At 47.4% G+C, this 19,242-nt stretch overlaps 1 protein-coding gene across 1 annotated transcript; it reads left to right on the plus strand.

Annotated features, from left to right (window-relative positions):
* The first annotated feature begins 227 nt into the window (after positions 1-227).
* Positions 228-18,092, plus strand: LOC136631619 (lens fiber membrane intrinsic protein-like). Its single transcript, XM_066605907.1, has 4 exons — positions 228-402; positions 4,462-4,602; positions 13,899-14,033; positions 17,931-18,092. The coding sequence occupies exons 1-4, from the start codon at positions 228-230 to the stop codon at positions 17,996-17,998; spliced, it is 519 nt and encodes a 172-aa protein (XP_066462004.1). The 3' UTR covers positions 17,999-18,092.
* Positions 18,093-19,242: the final 1,150 nt, after the last annotated feature.

A 19,242-nucleotide genomic window follows, 5' to 3' on the forward strand; every position in this document is an offset into this window, starting at 1 on the left:
AGTATGGGGGAGATTTATCAGTAATGACCGATCGTGCTTCACAAGATGTCGGAAGAAATAGCAGGAGACGTGAATGAATTAAGCTTTGTGCCTTTCTTCGCATTTATGTCTCATTTAGCTGGCAGTGCTTCGTATTATGTAGCAGTTGCTGCTTGACCCCTGATGTTGTCTTTAATCCTCTCTTGTCTTCTGAAGGAGGGACGCCAAGACACCTCCGTCTTCCAGAAATGTACACCTTAATGGGCGGCGGTCTGCTCTGCGCAGTCTCGGGATTGGTCCTTCTCATTGTGGCCACAGCGACCGACTTCTGGATGCAATATCGCTACTCAGGGAATCTGAGTAACCAAGGGTTGTGGAGGTTCTGTGTGGCCGGGAAGTGTCATGCCCACACCATCACTGTCGGTAAGAGTGGGCGTCCACCTATTTTGGGAGAAAAACCCGAGGCTAAGGCTCCATTCACACGGGGCAGGGAGCTGCGGGGGAGAGCAGGGAGGAACGGAGGGGAGATCTCTCTCTCCCTCTCTCCTGCTCGCTCTCCCCTGCAACTCACCTGTCAGCTGCGGCGGCCCCCGAATCTTCAGGGACGAGCAGGGAGATACTCGGCTAAAGCACATTACTCGAGCGAGTAGTGCCTTAACGAGTATACTCGCTCATCTCTAATTAGGGGTAATGGCATAAGGGCTCATTCACACAAGTGTATTTACGCAGCATATTACACGCGCAATTTTTGCAAGCACAATCTGCAGTGAATAGCACTCATTGATTTCAATAGGTTCATTCACTTGAGCGTACATGATGTGAGGAAATACACAGCATGTCCTATCTTGGCGCGTGAATGCACCCCTAAGGGCTTATTCACGCAGCGAAAATCTCGCATGAGTTTTGTACGTTGCAATGCTGCGAGGATATAAATTGCAGCATGTTCTATCTTCCCTCGCAACGCCTCGCCCATTGTTTTCAATGGAACCTTTGAAGACATCACATGGCGCTCGCATACCGTGTGATGTGCATGCAAGTGCAATGTGATGTTTCTCATTAAAATCAATGGGAAACACTAGCGATCCTCTGACACGCGTGAAACACGTGCTTGAGGATTGCAATTTCACAGAAGCGATGCGAGGCATTTTTGAAATAAAATCCGCCTTGTATCGGCGTGAAAGACACACGTGGGTAAGGGCTTATTTAGACGACCGCATATCAGCTCGGTTTTCACGCCGAGCCGATATACTGTGTCCTTGTCTGCAGGATGGGGGGGGGGGGGAGGATGGAAGAGCCAGAATCCGGAAATGAGCTCCCGCCCCCTCTCTGCCCCTTGCCACTATTTGCAATAGGAGGGGCGGAGCGAAGCAACCGGACTTGGCTCCGCCCCACTCCTCCCATTGCAAATAGTGGCGAGGGGCGGGGAAGGGGCAGGAGCTCAGTTCCTGCTCCTGGCTCTTCCATGCTGCCCCCCCTGCAGACAAGAACACCGCATATCGGTTCGGCGTGAAAACCGGGCCGATATACGGTCATCTAAATAAGCCCTAAGCGTGATATTGGGGTTAGTGCTCGCCCGTGTGAATGTAGCCTTGGAGTTATCAGGGGAACATCATAAGAGTTAGGCCACTCTCATACGCTCTGAGAAAATCGTATAAGATATGTGTGTTAAGAGACACATCGCGGTGTGGAAATATCTTATCTCTTCGTGTTACTCGAACCTCAGTGACCTCTGTTTTCAATGGGTTGTCTGAAATAGCCCTTAGAGCAGGTGGCAGGTTGTAAGCAGACAGCCCATCCCCTGCTCCCCATGCATGGCAGGCCCATGCCAGACTTCTGATGGAGTGCCGTAAAAAGGCTGGTTGGTCCTTAAGGGCCTAAAAGTAATTTTTGCCATGTGCACATACCCTTATTATTACACATGCATTGGCAGTTGCTGCTAATGCTCGTGTTTTCCCGATGATTGCCTGGCTGCACTTGCTGGTAATTAGCTCTATTAGCCAAAGGTTAACAGCGCTTGTGTAAGGCCGGTTTCACACAGCCAAGAATCTCACATGAATATGAACCCCATTCTTTTGAAATGGGTCATACACATGAGCGATTTTTTTTTTTTCTCCACATGTGTGAAAAAAATTGTGGCATGTACTAATATTGGACGTGCCCTCACATCGCCCATTGTTATCAATGGGGCCGGCGGCAACATCATATCATGCACTAGGTGCATACGAGTGCAATGCAATGCGAGGTTTCCCATTAAAAACAATGAGAAACACTCCGCGATGCTCCACCAGGGCTGGTATCTGTGCTGGAGGATCTCTACTTCCTTGAAGTGATGCGAAATGTTTTTGTTATAAATCACACATTGTCACGCGTTGTTTCATGGCCCGATATCGCAATTGCCCGTCTGAAATCAGCTTCACGATGCACTCACCAGACTACTCCCTAGAGGGACACACGCAGCCTCGGGCAGAGCATTGTTGGGCCTCGTCCGGACACCCCTAGGAGAGGGATGGCCAATATACATGCCATAGAACTTTAGATTGTCACGTGACACCACCGTTCCTTTACTCACTGGAATGAAGCTTGGCGATAATAAAGAGAGTCCACACACGTTTTGGTTTTTAGATAGCTCAGTACCTGGCAAATCGCAGCATGCCGCAATTTGAGTCTCACGAGTGGAGAATCACTATGATTCTCCACTAGTGGTCAGGGGGCTGCACTTTCCATAGCAACGCTATGGAAAGCATGCACTGCGTTACTCGTGGCCGGATTATTGCCGCGAGTAACGCAGTGCACTATCGCCTGTAGACAGGAGCCCTCACTGTCAGAAAGCTTTTTTCTAAGGGTGACTACCCACTGGAGTTTTTTCTTCCCTGCGAAATTCGCAGCATTTTTTTTCCTGCAGGGGTCTATGGGACTTGTAATGTTAAAATCGCGATTTCGTGGTAAATTGTGATTTTGCGCGATCTCGATTTTAACATTACAAGTCCCATAGACCCCTGCAGGAAAAAAAATGCTGCGAATTTCACAGGGAAAAAAAACTCCAGTGGGTAGTCACCCTAATATCTAATCTGTGTCTCCTCCCTCTCAGTTTCATCCCATTGCTTCTCATCTTTCCTTGTGTAGATGAGAACAGAGCTGATCCCTCTGCACTGTGACAGCCCTTCAGATATTTGTAGACAGCTATTAGGTCTCCTCTCAGCCTTCTCTTTTGCAAGCTAAATATTCCCAGATCCTTTAACCGTTCCTCAAGACATGATTTGCAGACCGTTCACCATCTTGGTAACTCTTCTCTGAACTTGCTCCAGTTTGTCTATGTCTGTTTTAAAGTGGGGTGCCCAGAACTGGACAGTAAGACCTCCAGATGAGACCTCCAGAGACCTCCAGATGAGGTCTTACTAAGGGCAAATACCCACTTGCGCTTTTCTTGCACGTTTTTTTCATGCGATATCGCTGTGTTTTTTTCACGCAATTGTCAATGGGACTTTCTAATGTTAAAAACGCATCGCATAAAAATTGCAAAGCACCAATTTGCGATGCATTTTTAACATTAGAAAGCCCCATTGACAATTGAGGTAAAATGCAGTGATATTGCGTTAGAAAAAACGTGCGAGAAAAATGCAAGTGTGCAGGAGCCCTAAGGAAGAATAGAAGGGGATAATTACCTGACGTGATCTAGACTCTATGCTTCTCTTAATACATCCCAGAATTGTGTTTGCCTTTTTGGCTGCTGCATCACATTGTTGACTCATGTTCAGTCTATGATCTATTAGTATACCTAAGTCTTTTTCACATATGCTGCTGCTTAGCCCAATTCCTTTGATTCTGTATGTGCTTTTTTCATTTTTCTTGCCCAGATGTAGGACTTTGCATTTCTGCTTATTAAATACCATTCTGTTAGTCACTGCCCACTTTTCAAGCTTTTCTAGATCTTTTTGAATGCTCTCTCACTCTTCCCGGGTTTTAGCTATCCCTCCTAGCTTTGTGTCGTCGGCAAATTTGATCAGTTTCCCATCAATTTCCTCCTCCAGATTATTTATAAAAATGTTGACCAACACTGGGCCTCGGACAGAGCCTTGTGGTACCCCACTTTGTACATTCATCCACTTGGATGTGCAGCCATTTATGACCACTCTTTGTGTGACATGTACATTATATTCTGTCAGTTTATACAAAGTCATTGGTCTTTATGTAGGAATATTCAGATATTTTTCTAGCAGTGGAGCGGCATGAGAGTGGCTTTTATTGGTTAGGTTTTGGGGTAGATGAAAAATTTATTGATTTCCTTTTATTTATTTATTTTTTTGGGGGGGGGATTAGGGGTAATTATTTTATTAATATTCTGATCCAGGGCAGGTGGGGCCTTGTAATTTTACACTGGGGCCCAGAGCTTGCAGTCTTTGGGAACCAGCTTCACCATTCTACATGGTGTTATTGTGGGGTAAGTGGCCTCCTGGGGGACTCACCTCTCTTGTCTTCTTTCAGCTTTCTGGGACGCCACTCGAGCCTTCATGCTGCTCTCCATCCTGTCTTGCTTTGCCGGCATTATTTTGGGCCTGACAGCCTTTTCCAGTGGAGCCAAATCAGCTAGAACTCGTTCTGCAGGGGTCACACTGTTAGTGGCAGGTAAGAGTCACGGCTGGAGGACTACATAGGTGGGAAGCACAAATATTCACAACTGGTAACGTGGTGAATGAAACTACTACATCGTGTTTACAGCATTGCTCTATGCTACTTATAGAAAGCGTCCCCCATCATCCGTCGCCACTTTAGGGTAGACATCAACATGTGCCCCCTTTGTCACCGGGAAATACCAGCCAAAGTATAAGGGGGCATGTGCAAAAGACGTGGCTAGGAGCGTGGCTTATCACAGCGCATAATGTTACCGCTGTTATTCCAGTAGCCGCTATAGTAATAATGCCCCTTCTCAGTGGTTCCAATAGTAATAGCACCTCCTTCTGTGGGCTCCTATAGGAATAGTGCCCCCTCTCAGTGGCTCCAATAGTAATAGCACCTCCTCTGTGGCCCCTATAGTAGTACTGCTCCCTCTCAGTGGCTCCAATAGTAATAGCACCTCCTTCTGTGGGCTCCTATAGGAATAGTGCCCCCTCTCAGTGGCTCCAATAGTAATAGCACCTCCTCTGTGGCCCCTATAGTAGTACTGCTCCCTCTCAGTGGCTCCAATAGTAATAGCACCTCCTTCTGTGGGCTCCTATAGGAATAGTGCCCCCTCTCAGTGGCTCCAATAGTAATAGCACCTCCTCTGTGGCCCCTGTAGTAGTACTGCTCCCTCTCAGTGGTTCCAATAGTAATAGCACCTCTTTCTGTGGGCTCCTATAGGAATAGTGCCCCCTCTCAGTGGCTCCAATAGTAATAGCACCTCCTCTGTGGCCCCTATAGTAGTACTGCTCCCTCTCAGTGGCTCCAATAGTAATTGCACCTCCTCTGTGGCCCCTTTAGTAATAGTGCCCCCTCTCAGTGGTTCCAATAGTAATAGCACCTCTCTGTGGCCCCTATAGTAATAGAGCCCCATCTCATTGGCTCCAATAGTAATAGCACCTTCTCTGTAGCTCCAGTAGTAATAGGGGCCCCTCTTAGTGGCTCCAGTAGTAATAGCATCCCCTCTCAGTGGCCCCTATAGTAATAATGTTCCCTCTCATTGGCTCAAATAGCAATAGTGCTCCTCTCAGTGGCCCATATTGCAGTGGGGCCCCCTCTCAGTAGCTGCCATAGTAATAGGACCCGGTTTGTGGCCCCAGTAGTAAAACATACCCCTCTCAGTGGCTCCAGTAAAAATAGGGTGCCCTATCAGTGGCCCTAGTAGTAACAGTACCTCCTCTGTATCCCCAGTAGTAATCTAACCCCCTCCCAGTGGTCCCAGTAGTAATATAGCCCCCTTTCAGTGGCCCCTATAGCAATAGGGCCCCCCTCTCAGTGGCCCCTATAGAATTATGGCCTCCTCTCAGTGGCTACAGTATGAATAGCAGCCCCTCTATGGCCCAGGTAGTAATAGAACCCCCTCTCAGTGGTTCCAGTAGTAAAAGCCTGTCCTCTCAGTGGCCACTATAGTAATATTTCTCCCTCTCAGTGACTTAAGTAGCAATAGTGCCCCAACTCAGTATCCCCTACAGTAATATGGACCCCTCTCAGTGTCTCTCATAGTAATAGGACCCCCTGTCAGTAGTAGGGACCCCTCTGTGTGCTTGGTAGTAATATGTCTCCATCTAACTGGTCCCAGTAGTAACAGGGCCACCTCTCCGTTGCTCCAGTAGTAATAGCACTCCCTCAAAAGCCCCAGTAGTAATAGTGCCCCCTCTCAGTAGCTGCCATAGAAATAGGACCCCCTCTCAGTGCCCCTATATTAATAGGGCCCCTTCTCAGTGGCTCCAGTAGTAATAGCACCCGCTCTCAGTGGGCCTAGTAGTAATAGGACCCCCTGATAGTGGTCCTAGTAGTAGGGACCCCTGTGTGTGCTCAGTAGTAATATTGCCCCCTCTCAGTGGCCCCTATCATAATAGGGCCTCCTCTCGGTGGTTTCAGTAGTAATAGCCCCCCCCCCCCCAGAGGTCCTAGTAGTAATAGGGCCCCCTATCAGTGGCTTCGGGAGTAATAGAGACCCCTTTTAGCGCCCCCTATAGTAGAAGGGGCCCCATATCAGTGGCCCCAGTAGCGATAGGGTGCCCTCTTAGTGGCACTAGTAGTAATAGCACCCCCTCTCAGTGATCGCTATAGTAGTAGGAACACCTCTCTGTGGCTTTATTCATAATAGTGCCACTTCTCTGTGGCCTCAGTAGTAATAGCATCCCTTCTCAGTGGCCCTAGTAGTAATAGGACCCCCTGTCAGTGGCCCCAGTAGTGGGGATGCCTCCGTGTGCTTATTAGTAATATGTCCCCATCTTACTGGTCCCAGTAGTAATATCCCCCATCTCAGTGGCCCCTATAGTATTCTATAGTAATAGCGCCCTCTCTCAGTGGTTCCAGTAGTAATAGCACCCCCTCAGAGGCCCCAGTAGTAATAGGGCCCCCTATCAGTTGCTCCGATAGTAATTGAGAACCCTCTCAGTGGCTTCAGTAGCAATAGGGCGCCCTCTTAGTGGCCCTAGTAGTAATAGCAACCCCTTTTAGTGACCGCTACAGTAGTAGGGACCCCTCTCTGTGGCTCTAATAGTAATAGTGCCCACTCTCAGTGGCCCCAATAGTAATGGCACCTCCTTTTAGTGACTCCAGTGGTAACAGGGCGCCCCCTTAGTGGCCTTAATAGTAATTGTGTGCCCTCCTCAACCCTGAACAACAACCATGGCAACAAGTAGGTTACTCACTGAAGCCAGTCCAGACTGGCCCCCACAGCTGCTGTACCTGCATTCCAGTATGTACAGTCTACAGCGCAGATGCCAGGGAGGAAGCAGGGCTCCTGCACACAGCAGCTGCCGGGCTGGACCTGCTTCAGTGAGTAAACTACTTACTGCCATGGATGTTGCCCGGCCAATGGCGCTCACAGGAAGAAAGTAACTTAATATGGCCGGTGAAAAATACCTACTGGCACCGGCCTTGGAACTTATCTGCTGGATGGCAACCCTATCTGGCAGCTGTTCTTTAAGCGTTCCTCCATGCTTCAGGAATAGGAGGCTCATCTGATCCCTACTTACATCCCTGCCCTGAGAAATAGTCTACACTCACTAGCGGGGTCTGCAGGCATTGGCTGGCCTGAATCATAGAATGGTAGAGTTGGAAGGGATCTCCAGGGTCATTTGGTCCAACCCCCTGCTCAGTGCAGGATTCACTAAATCATCCCAGACAGATATTTGTCCAGCCTTTGCTTGAACACTTCCATTGAAGGAGAACCCACCACCTCCTGTGGCAACCTATTTCACTCATGGATCACCTTCACTGTCAGAAGGACACGCCTGGAGGACACTACTGATGACCAATACAGACAGGAGTCCTAGAGTTACATGACTATAGCCTGACTAGAGCCCTATAGAATCATGTATGCTGGAAAATATACTCCAAATACCATATTATCAGATCCGTGGGCCACACTGCCCATGCCTAATTCATGCTAGAAGGTCCCAGACACAAGCCGGATCTACATAACATTCTGCCCTTATAGCACACTCCCTCACATACGAGTGACTGCAACATTGTACAGAACATACAGGGTTCTGCCAGAAGAAGTGAGAGAAAGCCCAAAAAGATTTATGATCTTCAGCTAATGTCAATGCGGCCACCGTATCGATATGTATCTGGACCAGTATACTGTCCTATAAACATATGTGTATCAGGATGAGAGTGACCAGTATATTCTCCTATAGATCTATACGTATTTGGATAAGAGTGACCAGTATACCCTCCTATAGATCTATACGTATTTGGATAAGAGTGACCAGTATACCCTCCTATGGATCCATGTCTTTCTATAATCTGCCATCAACCATCTGCAAAATCATATATAGGAAGCAGAAACCGATCAGCCAGAAAAGCACAGAGAGGTGGATAGCACTGATATCTTATGTAATGCTGCCTGTCAGAGAGAAGAGGGGATGCAATGTGATATACAGTATTGCACTAAAGTTTTAGGCAGGTGTGGGAAAACTGCTGCGCAATAAGAATGCTTTAAGAGATAGAAGAGTTAATACTTTATTTTTGTCAATTAACAGAATGCAATGTAACTAAACTAACAAGAAGTGTAACCCCTCAGTATCCGGTGTGCAGCCTCCACCAGCATCAGCTCTTCTCTTGCACGCTTGCACACAGTGCAGGGTCTGAGGAGCGGGCCCACAGCCGAGGAGACAGCAAGGTAGAGTTTTGGGCCTTGTCGTGGGGCTCTACCATCTCCCACCCTTAGGGTAGCACAGGACCTGTCCAAGTTGCCGCTGAGGGAAAACTTTCACGATGGTAACCCAATACGTGGTTTACCTTAAAGGAGATGTCCCGCGCCGAAACGGGTTTTTTTTTTTTTTAAACCCCCCCCCCCCGTTCGGCGCGAGACAACCCCGATGCAGGGGTTAAAAAAACCACCCGCACAGCGCTTACCTGAATCCCGGCGGTCCGGCGTCTTCATACTCACCTGCTGAAGATGGCCGCCGGGATCCTCTGTCTTCATGGACCGCAGGGCTTCTGTGCGGTCCATTGCCGATTCCAGCCTCCTGATTGGCTGGAATCGGCACGTGACGGGGCGGAGCTACACGGAGCTACACGGAGCCCCATAGAGAAGAGGAGAAGACCCGGACTGCGCAAGCGCGGCTAATTTGGCCATCGGAGGGCGAAAATTAGTCGGCACCATGGAGACGAGGACGCCAGCAACGGAGCAGGTAAGTATAAAACTTTTTATAACTTCTGTATGGCTCATAATTAATGCACAATGTACATTACAAAGTGCATTATTATGGCCATGCAGAAGTGTATAGACCCACTTGCTGCCTCGGGACAACCCCTTTAAAGGAGATGTCCCGCGCCGAAACGGGTTTTTTTTTTTTTTAAACCCCCCCCGTTCGGCGCGAGACAACCCCGATGCAGGGGTTAAAAAAACCACCCGCACAGCGCTTACCTGAATCCCGGTGGTCCGGCGTCTTCATACTCACCTGCTGAAGATGGCCGCCGGGATCCTCTGTCTTCATGGACCGCAGGGCTTCTGTGCGGTCCATTGCCGATTCCAGCCTCCTGATTGGCTGGAATCGGCACGTGACGGGGCGGAGCTACACGGAGCTACACGGAGCCCCATAGAGAAGAGGAGAAGACCCGGACTGCGCAAGCGCGGCTAATTTGGCCATCGGAGGGCGAAAATTAGTCGGCACCATGGAGACGAGGACGCCAGCAACGGAGCAGGTAAGTATAAAACTTTTTATAACTTCTGTATGGCTCATAATTAATGCACAATGTACATTACAAAGTGCATTATTATGGCCATGCAGAAGTGTATAGACCCACTTGCTGCCTCGGGACAACCCCTTTAAACAGTCCTGTCACAGGTGACGCCACTGTTCCTTCTTCCGCGGTGAATCCAGATGATGAAATATGTGGTCCACACACAGGGAAAACTTTTAGAAGCAAAGCCGGGAACAGTTGGCAGAGCTTGTTTACTTAGAAAACTATTTACAATCCAACCAAAGGCATCAATTCACGCCAGCAGGAAAATAATGCAGAACACAAAGTGATGCGAAAGGGAGGAAATCACAGGATATCAGAAGCTACAGTCCTAGTTATCTGTAGTGTTCTGTTCCCGGTACAAACTCCTTCACACTCGCCAGCTCTCTACCGGTCGGCACTCACATTTGGCAGACAGGCACTCCATACTGCATGGCGGTTCTAGTCTTTCTCTCCTCTACTCAGTGGTTCAAGATACCACTGGCATCTCCTGGGTAAAGTACGCCCAGGGAAGGCTGAGGATAGCTTTCAACCTCTTCCATCCCGAACCACACAGAACTGATAGTGTCTGTGTAGCTCACTTGCAGCTCCACATATGCTCCTCTCTCGTGCAAGCTCAGAACAGAAGACTCTTGAACACACCTTGCAATCACATATATGAAGCACGATCATGTGACTAACAACAAGATACATTTCTGAGACATCTCACATAACAAACAGTTAAGAATAAACAGTAAATCAGAAGCGGCGCTCCAATGGTGTACAACGAAGTTACAAACAGGAACAATATGAAAAGAGGACTCACCGCAACTGAACCGGTCCTAGTGGAAGGAAACCGGTCAGTTCATGGGTCCACTGAGGTGTATCAAATCAATTGGGGTGGAATACGTTGGTGGTCCTAAGACATCCCCTAGGGGAGAGCAGCAGCGAGCGACTCCGAAACAATGTTGTCAAGGAGGAAAGAAATGTAAAGAACTGATAGTGTCTGTGTAGCTCACTTGCAGCTCCACATATGCTCCTCTCTCGTGCAAGCTCAGAACAGAAGACTCTTGAACACACCTTGCAATCACATATATGAAGCACGATCATGTGACTAACAACAAGATACATTTCTGAGACATCTCACATAACAAACAGTTAACTCATTCACTGCTGCAGCTATGCAATACACATCACTCAACATAAAAGATACTGACTACATATAGGCACGAGAAAAAGGCATGCATACATTATGGGGGGGCCCCGTTAACTCGGGGCCACTACAACAGTTTGTGAAGGATCTCAGCAGGGAGGTTCCAGACATCTTGAAGGACTCCACACAGATCTCCCGTCGGCTCCAACCCTTCATGTAATCCCTGCCTGGAGGAGGTGAGATCAGTGGGGCCACACAGAATCATAAAATGTTAGAGTTGGAAGGGACCTCCAAGGTCATCGGGTCCCATGTAACCTGTTCCCCTCATTGAGCACCCTCACTGTCAGAAAGTTTTTTCTAATATCTAATTTGTGTTTCCTCCCTTTCAGTTTCATCCCATTGCTTCTAGTCTTTGCTTGTGCAAATGAGAATAGGGCTGATCCCTCTGCACTGTGACAGCCCTTCAGATATTTGTAGACCGCTATTAAGTCTCCTCTCAGCCTTCTTTTTTGCAAGCTAAACATTCTCAGATCCTTTAACCGTTCCTCATAGGATATGATTTGCAGACCGCTCACCATCTTGGTAACTCTTCTCTGAACTTGCTCCAGTTTTCTATGTCTTTTTTAAAGTGGGGTGCCCAAAACTGGACACAGTATTCCAGATGAGGTCTGACTAAGGAAGAGTAGAGGGGGATAATTACCTCACGTGATCTAGACTTTATGCTTCTCTTAATACATCCCAGAATTGTGTTTGCCTTTTTGGCTGCTGCATCACATTGTTGACTCATGTTCAGTCTATGATCTATTAGTATGCCCAAGTCTTTTTCACATGTGTTGCTGCTTAGCCGAATTCCTCCCATTCTGTATGTGCTTTTTTATTTTTCTTGCCCACATGTAGGATTTTGCATTTCTCGTTAAATACCATTCTGTTAGTCGCCGCCCACTGTTCGAGCTTTTTTTAGATCTTTTTGAATACTTTCTCACTCTTCCCTGGTGTTAGCTATCCCTCCTAGCTTTGTGTTGTCTGCAAATTTGATCATTTTTCCATCAATTCCCTCCTCCAGATCATTTATAAAAATGTTGAACAGCACTGGGCCTAGGACAGAGCCTTGTGGTACCCCACTTGATACTTTCTTTCACTTGGATGTACAGCCATTTTTGACCACTCTGAGTACGATCACTCAGCCAGTTGTGAATCCACCTAACAGTTGCCTTGTCAATCCCATATTTGGTCATTTTCTAATAAGTATAGTATGAGATACTTTGTCAAATGCTTTACTGAAGTCAAGATATACTATATCCACCGCATTTCCCTGATCAACCCAGTCGATGATTCTTTTATAGAAGGAAATTAGATTCGTCTGGCATGACTTGTTTGTTCTAACCCATGCTGGCTCTGGTTAATTACTCCATTTTTGTCCAGGTACTTGCATACATGCGATTTAACAATTTGTTCAAAGATCAGCACTTCCAGGACTCCCTGTTCTTTCTTATGCTCAGGATGGTGTTAGGGTTGTTGTCCTGCTGCTGAATACATGTGGAGCCAATCAGACAAAGCCTTCAATTGTTGAAAAAATTATTTGCAGCATTTTTTTCACACCTGCCTAAGACCTTTTCACAGTCCTACATTCAAGGGGTTCAGATAGTCTTCAGCTCCTCAGAAAACCATTTTTAGGTCTCTCCAGAGATGTTCCGTTGGGCTCAGGGCTCTGACTCCTCAAGAACATTCATAGAGTTGTCCCCACTCTGGTGTTGTCTTGGCTGGGGTCTTAGGGTCATTGTCTTGTTAAAAGGTGACCCTTCTACCCACTCTGAGGCACCTTGCACTCTGGATCAGGTTATCTCTGTCCTTTGCTCCATTCAGATTTCCATCCACCCAGACAGACCGGTCTTCCCTTCCCCAGGCATGATGGTACTAACACCAGGCTTCACTGTAGGGATGGTATTAGGCAGGTGATGAGCGACGCCTGGTTTCTATCTATCCTGACAGGTCTCCTCTCCCCCAGCATGATGCTCCACCACCAGGCTTCCATGTAGGGATGGTATTGGGCCAGTGATGAACGGCGGCTGGTTTTCTCCAGACAGAACACTTAGAGGCCAGAAAATTCCATCTTGGTGTCATCAAGACCCTTTAGGGTATTTTTAGTAACTCCAGGCGGCTTCATTTGTCTCACTGAAGATGCTTCTTTCTGGCCCCTCTGTCACAAAGCTCATATTGGTGGAGGCTGCAGGAGTGGTTGACTTTTTGGAAGTTTCTCACATCTGCACACAGGTTCTTTGGTGCTCAGCCAGAATGACCGTTGGGTTCTTGATCACCTCTCTTACCAAGACCCTTCTCCCCCTTAGTTTGGGAGGGGGTGGCGACTCTAGGAAGATTCCTAGTTGTTCTTCCATGTAAGTATTATTGAGGCTGCTGCTGGGCTCTTGGGAACTTTCAGGGCAGCACAAATGTTTCTGCAGCTTTTCCAGATCTGAGCCTCCGCACGATTCTGTCTTTGAGCTCTACAGGCAGTTTTGTCCTCTTCATGGCGTGGTTTTGGCTCTGATATGCATTGTGAGTGGTGAAACCCTATATAGACAGGAAGGAAGGGGGGTATGTCCAATCAGCTGGATTAACCCCAGTTGACTCCAATGAAGATGTAGAAACATGTCAGAAACTTTGTCATTATGGAGTACTGAGTGCAGAATGAGGTGGACACAAGGCCAACATGGAAGAAAGTTAGAGGGTGTGAGGACCTTCTGGATGCAGTGTATCTATGTTACTGGGATGTATCAGCTAGTACATGATCAGTCAGTTTCAGAAGTTGATGCAAGAAGTAAGTGGAATGGAGAATGTGCGGATCTGAGCAGCTGTCACAAGGGTTAGGGTCAGGCTGATGGGTGTACATTGCAATGATTGCCAGCATGCTCCATGTGTTTTTCTGCAGGTTTTTTTGCGCTCTTGGCCTTGTCTGTATACACTGGGGTGACGGTGAACTTTTTTGGGAAACGTTACGCAGACTGGAGGTTTTCTTGGTCCTACATCCTGGGCTGGATCGGAATCATTCTCACGGTGTCCGCAGGTAAAGTACTCATCACCCTCATCATCAATGTTTACACTGTTAGTGTGATGTTGCGCCCCGTTTCCCACACTGATCACACTGCCTCATTGTTCTCCTCTACAAATGCTGGTAAATTGCGGACATCCCTCTCACTGTAGTCAAGACCTCTCCGTGAGAACTAAATGTCTGTCTGCTATGGCTTCAGGGTGTGCTGAGATGGGGCCAGGGATGATGGAAGTGATACATTGTGTGATGGGGAGATTAGATTGTGAGCTCCTGGGGCCAGGGAGGATGAAAGTGATACATTGTGTGATGGGGAAATTAGATTGTGAGCTCCTGGGTCAGGGATGATGGGAGTGATACATTGTGTGATGGGGAGATTAGATTGTGAGCTCCTGGGGCCAGGGAGGATGAAAGTGATACATTGTGTGATGGGGAGATTAGATTGTGAGCTCCTGGGGCCAGGGAGGATGAAAGTGATACATTGTGTGATGGGGAAATTAGATTGTGAGCTCCTGGGTCAGGGATGATGGGAGTGATACATTGTGTGATGGAGAGATTAGATTGTGAGCTCCTGGGGTCAGGGATGATGGGAGTGATACATTGTGTGTGATGGGGAGATTAGATTGTGAGCTTCTGGGTTCAAGGATGATGGGAGTGATAGAGTGATACATTGTGTGTGATAGGAAGATTAGATTGTGAGCTTCTGGGTTCAGGGATGATGGGAGTGATACATTGTGTGTGATGGGGAGATTAGATTGTGAACTCCTGGGTTCAGGAATGATGGGGGTGATACATTGTGTGTGATGGGGAGATTAGATTGTGAGCTTCTGGGTTCAGGGATGATTGGTGTGATATACTGTGTATGATGGGGGGATTAGATTGTTAGCTGCTGGGGTCAGGGATGATGGAAGTGATACATTGTGTGATGGGGAGATTAGATTGTGAGCTTCTGGGTTCAGGGATGATGGGAGTGATACATTGTGTGTGATGGGGAGATTAGATTGTGAGCTCCTGGGTTCAGGGATGATGGGAGTGATACATTGTGTGTGATGGGGAGATTAGATTGTGAGCTTCTGGGTTCAGGGATGATGGGAGTGATACATTGTGTGTGATGGGGAGATTAGATTGTGAGCTCCTGGGTTCAGGGATGATGGGAGTGATACATTGTGTGATGGGGAGATTAGATTGTGAGCTCCTGGGGCCAGGGAGGATGAAAGTGATACATTGTGTGATGGGGAGATTAGATTGTGAGCTCCTGGGGCCAGGGAGGATGAAAGTGATACATTGTGTGATGGGGAAATTAGATTGTGAGCTCCTGGGTCAGGGATGATGGGAGTGATACATTGTGTGATGGAGAGATTAGATTGTGAGCTCCTGGGGTCAGGGATGATGGGAGTGATACATTGTGTGTGATGGGGAGATTAGATTGTGAGCTCCTGGGTTCAGGGATGATGGGAGTGATACATTGTGTGTGATGGGGAGATTAGATTGTGAGCTTCTGGGTTCAGGGATGATGGGAGTGATACATTGTGTGTGATGGGGAGATTAGATTGTGAGCTCCTGGGTTCAGGGATGATGGGAGTGATACATTGTGTGATGGGGAGATTAGATTGTGAGCTCCTGGGGCCAGGGAGGATGAAAGTGATACATTGTGTGATGGGGAGATTAGATTGTGAGCTCCTGGGGCCAGGGAGGATGAAAGTGATACATTGTGTGATGGGGAAATTAGATTGTGAGCTCCTGGGTCAGGGATGATGGGAGTGATACATTGTGTGATGGAGAGATTAGATTGTGAGCTCCTGGGGTCAGGGATGATGGGAGTGATACATTGTGTGTGATGGGGAGATTAGATTGTGAGCTCCTGGGTTCAGGGATGATGGGAGTGATACATTGTGTGTGATGGGGAGATTAGATTGTGAGCTTCTGGGTTCAGGGATGATGGGAGTGATACATTGTGTGTGATGGGGAGATTAGATTGTGAGCTCCTGGGTTCAGGGATGATGGGAGTGATACATTGTGTGTGATGGGGAGATTAGATTGTGAGCTTTTGGGTTCAGGGATGATGGGAGTGATACATTGTGTGTGATGGGGAGATTAGATTGTGAGCTTCTGGGTTCAGGGATGATGGGAGTGATACATTGTGTGTGATGAGGAGATTAGATTGTGAGCTTCTGGGTTCAAGGATGATGGGAGTGATACATTGTGTGTGATAGGAAGATTAGATTGTGAGCTTCTGGGTTCAGGGATGATGGGAGTGATACATTGTGTGATGGGGCAATTAGATTGTGAGCTTCTGGGTTAAGGGATGATGGGAGTGATACACTCTGTGTGATGGGGAGATTAGATGGTGAGCCTCTGGGTTCAGGGATGATTGGAGTGATACATTGTGTGATGGTGAGATTAGATTGTGAGCTTCTGGGTTAAGGGATGATGGCAGTGATACATTGTGTGTGATGGGGAGATTAAATTGTGAGCTTCTGGGGTCAGGGATGATGGGAGTGATACATGGTGTGTGATGGGGAGATTAGATTGTGAGCTTCTGGGTTCAGGGATGATGGGAGTGATACATTGTGTGTGATGGGGAGATTAGATTGTGAGCTTCTGGGTTCAGGGATGATGGGAGTGATACATTGTGTGTGATGGGGAGATTAGATTGTGAGCTTCTGGGTTCAGGGATGATGGCAGTGATACATTGTTTGATGGTGAGATTAGATTGTGAGCTTCTGGGTTCAGGGATGATGGGAGTGATACATTGTGTGTGATGGGGAGATTAGATTGTGAGCTTCTGGGTTCAGGGATGATGGGAGTGATACATTGTGTGTGATGGGGAGATTAGATTGTGAGCTTCTGGGTTCAGGGATGATGGGAGTGATACATTGTGTGTGATGGGGAGATTAGATTGTGAGCCCCTGGGTTCAGGGATGATGGGAGTGATACATTGTGTGTGATGGGGAGATTACATTGTGAGCTTCTGGGTTCAGGGATGATGGGAGTGATACATTGTGTGTGATGGGAAGATTAGATTGTGAGCTTCTGGGTTCAGGGATGATGGGAGTGATACATTGTGTGTGATGGGGAGATTAGATTGTGAGCTCCTGGGTTCAGGGATGATGGGAGTGATACATTGTGTGTGATGGGGAGATTAGATTGTGAGCTTCTGGGTTCAGGGATAATGGGAGTGATACATTGTGTGTGATGGGAAGATTAGATTGTGAGCTTCTGGGTTCAGGGATGATGGGAGTGATACATTGTGTGTGATGGGGAGATTAGATTGTGAGCTTCTGGGTTCAGGGATGATGGGAGTGATACATTGTGTGTGATGGGGAGATTAGATTGTGAGCTTCTGGGGTCAGGGATGATGGGAGTGATACATTGTGTGTGATGGGAAGATTAGATTGTGAGCTTCTGGGTGAAGGGATGATGGGAGTGATACATTGTGTATGATGGGGAGATTAGATTGTGAGCTTCTTGGTTCAGGGATGATGGGAGTGATACATTGTTTGTGATGGGGAGATTAGATTGTGAGCTTCTGGGGTCAGGGATGATGGGAGTGATACATTGTGTGTGATAGGAAGATTAGATTGTGAGCTTCTGGGTTCAGGGATGATGGGAGTGATACATTGTGTGTGATGGGGAGATTAGATTGTGAGCTTCTGGGGTCAGGGATGATGGGAGTGATACATTGTGTGTGATGGGGAGATTAGATTGTGAGCTCCTGGGTTCAGGGATGATGGGAGTGATACATTGTGTGTGATGGGGAGATTAGATTGTGAGCTTTTGGGGTCAGGGATGATGGGAGTGATATATTGTGTTTCATAGATTAAAAACGGATGTAGAATATTTTGCCTCTGTATAATTTGGTGCTGGTGACTTCTCTTTCGAGGACTTTCTCATCTCAATGGTCTTCATTTCCAGGTGTTTTCCACATCTGCGCCTATGCCAGGAACGGTACTCAAGATGCTGCCAATGTCTCCAGTGGATGAGATGCTACAGCGCCCCCCATCATGTTATCCTCCATCCACATCTGTGTTCCTTAGAGCACATCCTCTGTGAAGTGTGACGCCTTGCATTGTCTCCGAGAACTTTTCTACTGACAGTTCTGTCCTGATTGTGGACTTTTCTATTGCTGTATTGATGACTGTAGTATGCAAATCGCTAATAATAAACCTAATTATAAACCTAATTATCTCAGATAGTAAGTGTCTGTGCAAAAACCCAATCATTATATAACAATCTCCACTGCTACCGCATCAACATATTTCCACAGCGTGGTGGAAAACAGGACCCCCTGACCATAAGAGCTTACGATCATCAGGAGAGAGTGAAAGGACACCCGGCCACAAGAGCTTACACTCTTCAAGAGAGAGGACCCCACTGACCTAGATTGCACTCTACAGGAGAGACAGAGGGTAGTGCTGACTATAAGAGCTTACACTCTACAGGAGAGAGAAAGCATCCTACAGACCTTAAGAGCTTATACTTTATAGGAGAGAGAGAGAGAGAGAGGGAGAGAGAGAGAGAGAGAGAGAGAGAGAGAGAGAGAGAGAGAGAGAGAGAGAGGACCTCCCTGACCATAACAGATTGCACTCTACAAGAGAGAACCCTGCTGATCATGAGAGCTTACACTCTACAGGAGAGAGAACTCCACTCACCATAAGAGCTTATATTCTACTGGAGAGAGAGAGGACTCCACTGATCATAAGAAATTACACTTTACAGGAGCAAGAACTCCACTCACCATAAGAGCTTACACTCTTCAGGAGAGAGAGAGTAGTGCTGACCATAATAGCTTACACTCTATGGGAGCAAGTACCCCACTGACCATAAGAGCTTACACTCTACAGGAGAGAGAGGGTAGCACTGACCATAAAAGAGGAGAGCAGGAGAGGGAGAGAGAAAAGAGAATAGAAAGAAGAGGAGAGAGGGAGAAGAGTAAAAGAGAGAAGAGAGAGAAGAAAGAGAAGAGAGAGAAGAAAAGGAGAGAGAGAGGGAAGAGAGAGAAGAGAAGGAGAGAGAAGAGAAGGAGATAGAGAGAAGAGAGAGGAGAAGGAAAGAGAGAGTGAGGAAAGAGAGAGAAGGAAGAGAGAAGAGAAGGAGAGAGCGAGAAGAGAAGGGGAGAGAGAAGAGAAAGAGAGAGAAAAGAAGGAGGGAGAGAGAGAAGAGATAGTGAAGGAGAGAAGAAAGAGAGGAGAGAGAGAAGAGAAAGAAGAAAGAGAGAAGAGAAGGA

The sequence above is a fragment of the Eleutherodactylus coqui genome, chromosome 6 (assembly GCF_035609145.1).
Source record: "Eleutherodactylus coqui strain aEleCoq1 chromosome 6, aEleCoq1.hap1, whole genome shotgun sequence".
Lineage (NCBI taxonomy): Eukaryota > Metazoa > Chordata > Amphibia > Anura > Eleutherodactylidae > Eleutherodactylus > Eleutherodactylus coqui.